At 36.3% G+C, this 13,572-nt stretch overlaps 1 protein-coding gene across 3 annotated transcripts in view; it reads right to left on the reverse strand.

Moving 5' to 3' along the window:
• The window catches only part of unm_sa1614 (un-named sa1614), a 94,464-nt gene that overhangs the window by 65,324 nt on the left and 15,568 nt on the right, over window positions 1-13,572 (reverse strand). For all 3 annotated transcript variants that reach the window (XM_036559292.1, XM_036559293.1, XM_036559291.1), the window contains exons 2-5: window positions 6,383-6,455; window positions 3,848-3,993; window positions 3,262-3,336; window positions 2,566-2,615 (exon numbers count right to left, since the gene is read on the reverse strand). In XM_036559292.1, the coding sequence (XP_036415185.1) occupies window positions 2,566-2,615; window positions 3,262-3,336; window positions 3,848-3,993; window positions 6,383-6,455 (344 nt within the window). The remainder of the gene's footprint in view (window positions 1-2,565; window positions 2,616-3,261; window positions 3,337-3,847; window positions 3,994-6,382; window positions 6,456-13,572) is intronic.

A 13,572-nucleotide genomic window follows, 5' to 3' on the forward strand; every position in this document is an offset into this window, starting at 1 on the left:
TGATTTGGCAATTCTTTTCTATGGAGTGCCAAGCTGAGCGTGTGCACCTGAATGCCTGTGTCAGCAATGGGTACACCTTAAAGTAGCCAAATTCACTAATTAGAAGAGGTGTCTAGATATTGTGTCAGTGCATTTCAAAGGTTTCCACTTACTGACTGTAACTCATTTGTTTCTGGACAATTAATCAGCCTCGGCTACAGCCCATTCATCAATGCAAAAAGACCACTACACAAGGTCACTGCCCACAAGAAACCCCTCCAGTATTTTTAAGCAGTGGACAACTCTCAACAAAGACTGATATGAAAATTTTGCGGTCGATATTGATTTTAGAGGGCTAAACATTCCAAATACTTTTTATATCACCCAATATAATTTTCTATTTCTCGTTAATAGTTTTAGTTAAACAATGCTTTACTGACTGATGTGAATCATTTATCAATTATCACATTTCGTCAACTGAATTAAACAACATAAAGCCACAGTTTAAAATAATATAATTGTAGCCTTGCACTTATATAATTGCAGCCTTGCACTTATGCTCTGTTTATCGCCACTTATTTTTCATTTGTTCTCCTCATGAAAAAGTATTTTGTGTAATAATATTTTGGATTTTATATGTTTTTTGTAGCACTTTTGTAATTCATACCATGACACTGTGTTTTGTGTTCAGATTTACCAGTTCAGCCTGTATTGCTGTCATTTCGTTAAACAGAAAATACTTCAAACTGAGCTGGCCAGTGGCACAACTTTATGTGATTTTGCATTATCATCAGGAGTTTGTGAGTTTAAATCCTGACAATGCCACACCTAAAAAAGCTCTAATTGTCGGTGTGCTACAAGCAGCATCATCAGCTGATATGCATAAAATCCACGGGTCGTTAATATCAAACGATGTTATCAGCCAATATAGCCATCAGCTGATATAGCAGTCAGGCTCTACTTTCAACCTAGCAGTGACATTTACATGTGTAAAAACATCAACACCATCACCTGATATACTCATATCATCACCACAAACACAGTGTTTGAGTAGTTTGTGCATGACAGACTACTAAGTGAAATGTTTCAATTTGATACTAGTAATGGCCGATACTCAAAGCTTCAACATCAGTATTGGTAGTGATTCAACAGCTACAGAAACACTCATCTGGAATTGTGACTGGTCAGGATGCTCACAGCTCACAGTAAAAAATTGTTGTTTATATATTGCAGCCTTCTTTGATGTTGACATTGCCATAGCCAACATCGCAATAATGATTAACAAGCAATACACTGTGCAACCTGGCATCCAGAGGTTATATGGTCCTTCAATGGATTTCAGTGCTGTGCGACAGTTCAACAGAAGTCACAAGTCACAGCGCCTGACACACTCGTACCAGTACCACACAAACTACCATGCTGCTGCCATGTCAGTGTGACTGCTGTGCTGAGAATGATCCACCCCTCAAGTTATACCTGGCCTGCAGTGGTCCTATGGTGGTCCCTTTCCATTGAAGATTGGGGTAGAGAGTGATGATAAACTGTGCAGCAACAGTTGAACTACAGTCTTTAACTATAACCCTACAAGGTATATGGTTGGTGTTTCTGATGAAATTGCCAGTGAGTGTAGTTACAAGGTAGGTCCCATGTGTTAAAGGCCAGATCAGGCCTGCGACACAATCCTATCTGGCCCGCAATACTATTTTAATTTTCGATTATTATTAGCCCATTTCACAATGTGCTGCACTACAGTCCCCAGCATGCACTGCAACGCAATGTGTGCACTGACTCTCCTTCCCCAACAACAATCTATGAGACAGCGGATACACGTCAGTTCTACACAATTCTACACAATTTCACACCAGTCACATCACCAAATGCATTTCAGCTGCAGTTTAACCAATATAAACACTTAACATTTGCTCAGCAGCTCAGAAATTGAGCCCAAGTCTTAATGAACTTGCAGCAAAGAAAGGATGCTAGGTGTCTAGTTCAAGCAAATAGGTAGGCTTAAAAGACCGAACACCTGAGCACATTTAAATTTTGAAAATTTAACTGTCTATGTAATATTTCGACAGCTAATAGTCAAGTGTCTGTATTTTACTGCTAAAGTTTTTTGCATATTTTGAATTATCAATGGCTAGTTTCTTTCACCCACAGATTTGTTGAGTTTTTTTAATATGGTCCATTTACTGGTTGAGCTTAACACCCCTGAGGTAGGTGGACATAACAAACTAGACCCTCAGTGTACAGCTTGCACATTGTAGAAGGAGGCACAGTGTACAGCTCAGTAGCTCAGTTGCTGTAATGGACACAAGAAAAACTCTTTTTTTCCTTTAACAGCCTCTTTTTCTGCTCCTTAGGGACAGGCAAATGTTTCCTTTTCCTTTGCCTTGTTTGGCCAACTTGTGTAATGATATTCTTGTCTAATAAATCAAAGTAAAAAAAAAATCCCTGGGCTCACAGTCATCTTTTAGTTTATTAACATCCAGGGAACAGTTTTGTAGGACCATGACACAGTCAGCAGTTTTATACAGAAATAACACAATAAAATTCAAATAAACCATCAGAAGAACAAGCACTCACAATTTATTCTCATAATCCCTCCAAGCTTTATCAAACGGCTTCTTCAGGTCCTGTGGGAAAAAAAGGAGCAAGAAAGTGAGATTTTAGTCATCTAATGACAAAGAAACAAGTTACAGTAACATTACTCAAAACTGCACTGTGGATTGACAGTACATTGGATTGACAGTGGACTGAAAGTACTGTGATGATACTGCCATTGCGATATGCCTTGCAATATATCAAATACATGTCGCTGCTGCTAAAATGACCTTTTGTATATTTGTATATATAACACTGTTGTCGGAAGAAAACCTCACATTAAAAATAAAGTATGCTTTTTCCTTCTCCTGTAAAGTTATCATTTTGGAGATACAAGGTTTTCGTCCTACAACAGCTAAATAAATAAATAAATAAACATATGATTGGGGAAAAAGACCAGCTCTAACACGACTGACCCACTGGAAAAATTCCCAATTCGGTAGTACGTATCTGGGCATAATGTTTAAGCTTGTCGGGGTATATATAAGTAAAATTTGTCTTTTAAATTAGGAAAAACATACATTCAATCACGTGGATCCAAGCAAACTGGTGCTGTCTTTCTGTTAGACACAATGACCTTTACACACAACCGTAAAACCACACACAATAACAGACATGTGACATTTTGGAAAGACACCAAAGACATTCACTGCATGTGACTTCAATTCATAAACTTACACCTTTAACCTCTTTCAAATCCCCTTTTACCAGTGAGTCCAGGAAGAAGTTGATGTTGTGCAGCATGCTCTTTAACTGCAGGAAGGAAGATGGTGAAATGTAAGGCATCGTTATAACAGCCAATGTCTCAAAAAAAAGGAACATTTACTTAATATTTAGAAGTCCCTGTTATCACCAGGAATAGCAAAAAAAAAATGTAGTTTGTATCTGTAGGTAACTAACATTAGTTACTAACATAACTAACAAGGAACAATTAGTAAAAAAAAATTATCCCAAAAGTAGTACATCAGCCAAGACACGTTTGGTGTCTGAAGTTTGCTTTGCTGAAGTTTTACACTGGAGCTACCAGAAGTAATAAGTAACTGAAACTCATGCACTGTACTTCTATAAGCTGACATTACTTGTAAGTCTTGTACTTACAAGACCAGCTGGAGTCTTGTAGTTCCAATGCAAAGCTAACAAAGCAAACCTCAGCCACCAAAAATGTCTTGGCAGATCTACTGTATTTGGTAAAGTAGAAAACTGTGTACACTGGATTTATCTGTAAAGTAGTCCTCTAAACTGCTCTCCATCCCCAGCGACTCACCAAGTTCTTCACCGGTGTCAACAGCTCTTTGGAGAACTCAGCAAACTTATTAAAGGCAGAGGCCACTTCCTGCTCTCCATTATTCCGGAAATTTACAGCCAGCTTCTCCATGGAGTTGATGTACAGCTCCAGATGTGTTATGTGGTCTACAGGGATGTGTACAACAGTGCATATTTTTACTTAATAAACATGAGATGCTGACAAATCACATTCATTCTGACATGACACGAGTCAAAACATTTGTTAAAGGAATAGTCCAGATTTTCCAACCTAATCTCTATCTGCTGCATCTCTGTCACATGAACAGTTATCACAGACAATAATTTCAGCATGTTTTCCTGTGTTTGGCAAAGAAAAGAAAACCTGTTGAATTCAAACTTGGGCAGCTACTGAAGCAATGATGTGGCAGTTAGTGATTAGCAGGGGTGGAGAATACTTGAGTAATGGTACTTTATTACTATACACTAGGTTAATTTTGCAAGATTTGTAAAATTATTGCGTATTAATGAAAAATGTATATTTCCATCATGTATTAATAAAATTGAATATGAACATTTTAGTCAACTAGATTTCCAAAAGAAAAAAAAGTACTTTGCAAAGGCCAGGAGATTCTTTCTGCTTTTTGTCTGTCAATCATAATTTATTGTTTTCATAAAAACATTCAACCAAATTCATATTTGTGTAAAATAAAACTGCTCACATCTGTGCTAATTTTTCTTTGTGTGAGAACACCACACCACCATGTATCATGCCAGCAAACAGTTTTTCATTTATTTGTTAAAACATTTACTTTTTTACTTTTACATACTTGAATATGTTTAAATGTACAGTACCATGCAAAAGTCAGAGGCCACCCCTTCATATATTAGATTTCCAGTCAAAATGGCCCTGAAGTACAAGTTATTTATTTTTTATTGTCAGAAAAAAGCAGAAAACATATTTAACAGATATTTCAGTATTTTGTGTGCCTTTGTCACAGACTTGCTTTCAGTTTTTAAAAGGATTCTACAGGGATATTTATTCTAAGCTTCTTGCAAGCAACTCCTAAGTTCAGTCTTTTATATATAACGAAAAGTTTTTATAAGAAGCTGGAGAATAGGAAGCTGTTTGAGAAAACACAATTCTCAGCAGCTACTTCTCCCATCAGGACTCAAGCAGCAGCTACGTGCAGATTCTGAACGAGCAAAACAAATAACTCGCTCTGTAGGGATGTTAATAGCTACTAATCTGCACCTCTATTTGGTTGTACAGTCCACCTCTATTCAGTTGTGGATTTTGCAGTTTGCTTGAAGTGAATGAGCTACATTGGAAGATCTTTCACTCATTTTAGTTGGAAAGTAAGAGGCACATTTTATATTCAAACACATAATCAGACTGTAGATGAACGTGTAAATCCCAGGTCACTTAATACTGAGATGGAGCCATATAGTTTACATTTTTCTTTACTTTCAATAGAACTATTGCACTTTTGTTTATATTCTTCTAAGAAAATTACACGTGCTAGTTATTCCTTCAGAAAAAAGCAAAAATGCCCAGTTGTCTTTTAGAGACAACAGTGGAAATTACTATATTGCTGTTGTCAGAACAACCTGTAAAGTTATCATTTTGGAGACATGAGGTTTTGTTCCAATCTGCCTCAAAGTTTGTGAACCCTTTAGCATTATGTCAATTTCTGCACAAGCTTGATCTAGCCTAACCTAAATACAAGACGAGAACCCAATAAAACAAATAACAAACAAATATATAATTTTCATTCAATTATTCAACAAAGGAATCCAACTTTGTATATTTTGGTTGGCAAAAGTATGTGAACCTTTAGAATAATCAGTTGGGTATAGGTGATAATTAGGTTCAGGAGCTTCCATTAATCAAATAACAATCATCTGTAAGTGATTTTTGAAAAATATCAACCCGAGTCTCCACTATCAAAGTCTGGTCTTTACTACACACATTTGTTAGTGCATGCCAAGGACCTCAAAAAAAAACAATGCTCATTAGTGGAACAGATTCCAAAACAACTTCTGACGATTGTGGACTTCACTGATCCACTGTCAGGTAGAAATTTATTACCATTGTTACCCTTCCCAGGAGTGGTCATCCAACAAAACTGACTCCAAAAGAAAAGCATCCAATTTCATTAAAAAATGCTGTATATCTATTTGGAACAAGTTTGGATATAGCAAAATTCTGAAAAGAATAACAGCTGATATATAATGGAAAACATTTTATCACACTAATAAAGGTGGAATTATTCATAGTATAGCACTGATATTTCCTGTGTGTGTAAAGTCCACTCCCAACAACACGTAATCATGAAAGAAAAGAAAATTCTTGAAAGTGGTCTATAATACATTTTGGAACAAATCCCTTTAAAAAAAACTGGCTGGTTCCTGTAAAGGGTGGAAGTAGTTGCCTGGTCCTGTTTTGACAATAGCTGCCGTTTCCTTGATGCTGTTTCATGTTGTCTGAGGAGCTATTTGAAACCAGGCACAATTCAATCCATTAGAAGTCATTATTCTGAAGGGGTGAATTTACCTTGACCTGAGGCATGCTTGGCTTTGGCAGCCTTCTTCATTTTCTGCAACACCATCCGGTCACAATCCAGAGCCTACAAAAAAAAGCAGTTTCAACAGATTATTTAAAGGTATGGCAATTATTAGCATATTTGTTCCCGAACATCCTGGAGGTGGATAATGATATTGATGTATACATGTACATTTTAAATACACAATATCTTCAGTAGAGAATTCAGCTACTTTAAGGTGCACCCATTACTGACACAGGTGTATAATGTTTATAGAAAAGCCTTATAGTATGGAAATAGAAATAGTATGGCTTGCTCTGGAGAAGCTGTACATATGTGTAAAGATCACCACACCTAATGCTAAGCGTAGGATAGAGGGGTATAAAGCTCCCCAGAATTGGGCTGTGAGCAGTGGAACTATGTTCTCTGGAGTGATGGAGGTCCATCCAATACCTTTGGGATCAGGTGGCGTGGCTTTTGTTAACCAGAACTAATCATTGAACAGCAGTACCTGACCCAACAAATGCTCTTGTGGCTGCCATGTTACAACAAAATTTGTATTTACAGATCTGATTCCACTGTCAGTTCCTAATACTGTTAGTGGTTAATCTGACATGTTAGGTCTTCAGTTCAGCTCCTGAAGACCTAACCAATTGAAGGGGTCACTTGGCTCTATCTACTTAATCTAGGCCTACACAACAAGATTTTTAACCTGATTTGCCAATTTCAACATATTTTCACACGCTGCAGAGAATTACCACGTAAGGGGCTTAATCAGTTCACAAAATGAATGATCTGGTAAAGTGAGAGGAGAAACAAACCAATTATTCAGCCTTCCGAGTGAGTTATTTTTAGAAATGTTTGTCAAATGTTTGCGACTCAAAATGTTGAAAAGCCTTGCAATGTAAGATGGTCAGTGATGCAACTCAACGAACACTTCAGGCAACAGTCAACGAAAGAGCTAAAAGAGTGGAGAAAAAAGGAGAAGAGGCACTTATGCAGTGGACTGCAGAGACAGAGGAGCTGCTTGTTGAACACAGGCAAATAAGAGCCAATATCATATTTATAATGTCAAGGCGTTCTCTTCGCAATTTAAAGTCAGCTTCCAGTATGCAGTGACATATTCTCCAGCTCTTACTGTGATATAGTCTCATACTCATATTCATCTTCAGTTTGCGTTTTTGCTATGCATAAAAAGACTAACAGGTCCGGTCCAGTTTAGCTTTGTTTGTACCATGTCATAACAGGGTTTTTAAAGATCTGTTTGGCTTTTAAAAGTAGTGTAAAGTAAAAATCCTGATTGGACAATCTTCCATTGGACTGTTCAAAAACTCTTTGTTTCTAACAAAAACATTAACAATGCAAATAAGAGTATTACTACAAAACATGCAGAGTTTAAACCCAGCAAGCATGATACTACCAAACAAAAGTTAACTTAAAAAATTACAGACGTATTTTTTTTTTGTTTCACAGGAATCATTAGAGGGCACTGAGGGTTCCCCACTGCTTGATAAAGGACACTGTGAATTATGAAAAAGCCTAGTCTCCAGCAAGTACACTCAACCTTTCAGCCTTTTGAGTGGTACTGAATGTGTTGCTCTACTATTCAGCCATTAAAGGAACTTCTGCTTTAAAAACATCACATATTACATCAAACAGTCAAACTGGGAACATCCCTTTACACAGACATTTCCTGTTTCAGCAATTAAAACATGTTGCAAAACACTCTTTCCAAGTGTCATTCTATGTGTTAATTTCCTTTTTGTAACTACTTTACTAAACGTGCAGTTACAATATAACATTTGAGGCCTCTGAACAATGTGAATGTTTTGTATAAATGCATTGTAGATACCATACAGTAAAACAGTAACAGATGTTTTAACAAGTACACAATGTAATTGGAGCATAAGCACAGGGAAAATGGTTGCAGTCTTCTATAAAAAACTGTCATCTCTGTACTAGTCTTAAAATTGAGGCTCCTTTCAGGGATTGAGTTCAGCTGGCTCTTTCAGCTCTCAAACAGTTCTTCCTTCAATAGCACTGACTGCTTTGCCAAAATCATCCAAAACTAGCAATGTTACAACCCATGATTGAATGTTTTTGCTTGCTACTAGTATGAAATGTATCGATTTAAGGGCTAAATATTACAATAAAGTGTTTATATCAGCTGATGTGATGTTATATTTATATTTTAATTTAATACTTCAACGGCCATTTTCCCAGACATGGATTAAGCCTAGCCTCAGAGTAAACTGCAGTCTAAATGGTGAACCATCACTGAAAAATTCTTTTTAGTGACTTAAGCTTAATCTGGGTCAGGGAAACTGTCCCACATTTACTGATAGAAATAACTGTCGGTTCATTATGGTCACATTTTAAAACAGAAACTTATAACACAAACCTTGGCTGCACTGGGGCTCGGGGTTACCCATAATTCTTTGTGGTTTGGTTTTCAGTTAATTACCTCTTAATTTTCTTATTTTTCATCAGTTCTCTTTGTTTGGTTTACATTTTACAAACTTTTGTAACATGTATCATGGTTCTGTTTTCAAATTAAGCCCTTCAGTCTGTACTGCTGTGATACAGCTAAACTGGTAAGAACTCCAATTGTAATGACTTATTAGTACTGATATTATCTGCCTTTATTGTCTCTAAAAATCACTTATGTTGTTCAAACTACTTTCTAATAAACTAAATACATTTTAGAAGCAAACAAACACCCATGTTATGCTATGTACAACACAGCCACAACTAACTGGCAGTCTGGCAACACTGAGCATTCAAGCTTAAGCACAGAAAAAGTGAAAACATAGATAAAATGGTCTATTAAAAACAGGCCTAGATCACACAGTCACAATAATGGTCAAAAATTGTGACTGTGTGATCTAGGTTCTGTTTTAAATCTAAATCTAATTAAACAGGACTAATTATGCTCTCTTTGTAATGAAATATTTTGAATTTTCTATATAACTAGACGGTTAAGATGCAAACAAAATAATTCTGAGTGGTCTGATGAGTTTTTTGCTCAATTCCAGAGAAACGTATTGAGTCTGAACTGTTCACTGTGGTGGCGTTAGGAACCATAGATCTGAAGATTTTAATATCTTTAAAAGTTCACTCACAGGAAGTTTTTACATAAAATAGTTATGATGCCTGATTTTTAAAATGAAGTTTAAAATAAGGTTTTAGTCTAAAATGTATTTTAAAAAGCTACTGTTGGTGGAGAGGTACATACAGTTTTCCAGTCTTTCCAAATTTTTTTTTTTCAGATTTCTCCTTTTATTACCATTTACAACAATACATATAAAACTCAGGTGACGTGTAGGTTCATTGGTGGTTTGGGATAGTAAAATGGCTATGTTTGTGTTGTAGTCATCGCAACCCCTGGTTCCGATCACCACCACTGTAAACAAATGGTGTAATTTCCCTTTAGGTAACGACTACAGATGGCACAACACCCCTTTTTCTTCATGTACCAATTAGATGTTTCTTCTTTACAAACTGCTAAGCTTAAAATGAACTATTTTTAATTGAGGGAATTCTCTTAGATAAGCATCTAAAAGTATGCCGTCATGCTTAAACTACTCAAAAACTCCACTAACTCAAAGGAGGAAATACACAGTCATTCATTCTTTTTTCCCCTGTAAGAACTGATCCAGCATTTTGTGCTGATATTGGCCTGACACTGAAGGCTGGTTTTAGATCGGTGATCTCTAGTACTGATGATTTAAGTGCATCCCACCAACTGAGAATGGAAAACACCGTTCTCTTGAAATAACACCTCATGACTCACAGCCACCAAAGTCCGGCCCTAATCCGACCTTATCTTTAACCTTAATGGGAAGTAGAATTTCCTCTGGATTTCCGTTTCAGTTATCTACCCCCCGCCAACCATGAGCTCAGTATAAACAGTTTAGTCTTGAGAGTATCAGACGGAGCCGAGCTGAGCAAACACTGACCCTGCATTTTTGCATAATATTAACCCTTACAAGTTTAGAGCTGTTATTAATACATAGTCTAGAGTTATTAATACCTAGCTGCATAATGGATTACATTTACATTTGATTTACACTGTATCATCAGGTTCAAGTCTGCACTTCTGCACTTCTTCTGTTTATTTCTATATCAAGACATTAGCAAAATGTGGCAAAAAATGTAAACACAATTTTGTTTTACATGAAACACAAACTTTTCATCAACTTTAAATCATAATAAAATATATCCTTTTACACTTAGACACATAATTGATTAGAAGTTTAGAATCCACACTTTCCACAGAATTTCTCCATTTGCTTCAATAAGTAATAATGAAATGAAATATCAAATGAGGTGATTTAAGTGTTGACCGATAATAAGCAATATTTTATAATTTTACATTGTCATGTTATTGAAACCTTAAATATACAGCAGAAACAGTTTTGATTAATACAAATACAACCTTAAACCTTAAAATGTAACCTTAAAACAGGTATTATAAATTTTCACAATGCTGAATTCTCAAACAAAAATTTCATTAACACTCAACAGTATGAGCTGCTGTTGCTTTCTTATATTTCATTCAAAAACATATTGTCAGTGCTTTATATCAAGATTTCTGCTGATGATCTTGTTGATATATCGACCAAACAATACATCAGTTGTTTCCTAATCCAAAGGTAACTGCTTCACTTATGCTGTGGTAGGCCATGCAACAATCCAAAACAAACCAGCCTTTCAGAGTTACCGACCATCTCAGTGAAACTTAAGGTTCATCTGAATGGCTGAACACTATATAGAAATACTGGAGAAGATTGACAGGGAAGAGAATTATAGTAATATCCACTAAAGGAGGGCATTATGACGATATTCTATTGTTATCATTATAAAGTGCCACACAAAATTTGCTCTGTTTAATTAGTAAACACTGAATAAAGATCAGTCCCAAATTACCAAACCTCACAAAAACTAAATACCATGACATCTACAAGGGCTCTGAACCAGTCCAAAGAAACAAAAATGAAAACCAAAAACAAACAGTATTTTTCTCAGAACAAAAATGCAACCGGAAACAGTCATCTCTAATAAGGGTGTGTACTCAGTTAAGTCAAGTCAAGAGTTAAGTCAAGATTTATTTATATAGCTCTTTTTGCAACAGCAACTTTGCAGAAAATTTGTGTCCAAGCCCCAAATGAGCAAACCGAGGGTGACAGTAGCAAGGAAAAACTCCCTAAGAGCAAGAGGAAGAAACCTTGAGAGGAACCACAACTCCAAAGGGGAACCCATCCTCCTCTAACCATTCAATTTAATTGAATTCTGAAATCATCATGCATGATTTCATTTATTGCATCATTTCACAAGACCTACATGGCATGTACACAGTATTTTCAGGCATAATCTATAGATTTATTCAGTTATCTCGATCCATAAGAAGACAACAGCTCTAATTGTCCTCTAGCGGGCAGGTCAATGCATTTTAATGGAAAATCTGCTAACTCTTTTAACTATGTGTAACATTTCATTTGGACTTATTTTGATCATAACAACCTCCAGTAAATAATTATGGGCCATTTCATGGCTACATGTTATTATACAATTATACAAACAGCAAAATTCCTTAGCCTGTGTGTGTGTATGTAAACAATACAAACACAAATGTTGGGTCTTTTGGCTTTCCAAACCTTTTAATTTATTATACTTAAATGCTGTCCATGTAAAAGGAATGGAGTTAACTGATTTTTCATGTTGTTCTAACCAGTTTTTGTTCTCACTCTGAACATTGAGGATGGAACGGAAACATTGAAAAATATTGATTCTGCTAAACCAACTAATTTTTTCCATTCTATTTCTGAGCCCTGACATCCACAGTAACTGAACAGAGCTATGTGAATATAAAACACAGAAAAACAAACCAGTGGTTTGTGTAACAAATATTTTGGGGTGTGACAGGTCGACTGGTTCGGGATAAGGTATCTGTGCTACTTCACCAAATTCCCAGAGGCAGCATGAATGTTTACGTTATTTTGTATTATTACTGAGGGAACATTTAATAACAATAACAACACACTGCGTGACTGTGTCTATTAGCAGGTTACTCTAGTAGCATAAGGTGGATAGCGACAGGACTACTATTACTGAGGGAGCTCCAGCGTAATGCTGTCAATAGTTCTCGCTTGTACAACTGTATGTACTAAAGCAGACAATGAAAAAAGTAGACAAAAACATTTATTGCATGTTACTATTGTTACGTCTGACCGTTGGTATGGACATTACTAAGAAGTCTAAAGTAGCCCTGCTAGGCTAACTATACTAGCTGCTGTTTTCAGAATAAATAAAGAATTTAACCGAGCGGTCTGCTATGCGTTCCATGTCTAAGAGTTTCCACAGGACAAAATCTTTTTCTGCATCTAGCTGAATACAATCTTTGTTGCTGTACTGCTCCTCAAAGTACACTATAAGCGTCATTTTTGTGAGAGCCTCAACTATTTTTGTTACCCCAGGTTCAGTCAATTACTGAAGACTATTCACACCTCAGTTAGTAATATACAAACTATGCTGGATTGCTGGATACTGGATTAAAATCATGGATCATTTGATCAATCACCTAAATTACACATCCTTCCCAGGTAAAACTAATCCAGCTCTATTTGGGCTTAATACTCATAACTGCATTGTGTTTTTTTTTTATTGCATTTTCATCACAATGCAAATTTACCTTTTGTTCCTTGCAGGTTCAGTGTCTGGATTCAGTGCAGTAAGACTAGTCTCAGGTTTAGAGATTAATAACAGGGAAGATTCATTCTACACTGCCCACTAAAGCTTAGTGAGTCAAAATAATAGAGAAGTTCTGTCAGCCAAGCCCCCGCGCAGGCGTCCCAAAATAACACAACAGCAGGCATGAACACACGCAGCTGCCGTGTAAAATATCCTTACAAGTAATGCAGTTTCATCAAGGCAAGGTAACAAGGTCACATGATCTGGAAATGTATACATTAAATCTATATTTTCTAAAAATCTAAAAGCAAAACCATAAAGAACAAGATATCTGAAAGTGCTGGAGTTCATTAAGTTGTATCTTTTGAAAACTGAAAAAGACTATGACTGGCTTGTCACGGTGAAACTTTCAGGCAACTCGTTGAAAGTTGCCTGCAACATAACATCCATGCAACTTGACAGTTACAAGAAACAAATAAAAGCAATCAATCCTGCATGCAACACATATGAT

This window comes from Colossoma macropomum, unplaced genomic scaffold, assembly GCF_904425465.1.
Source record: "Colossoma macropomum unplaced genomic scaffold, Colossoma_macropomum, whole genome shotgun sequence".
Classification (NCBI taxonomy): domain Eukaryota; kingdom Metazoa; phylum Chordata; class Actinopteri; order Characiformes; family Serrasalmidae; genus Colossoma; species Colossoma macropomum.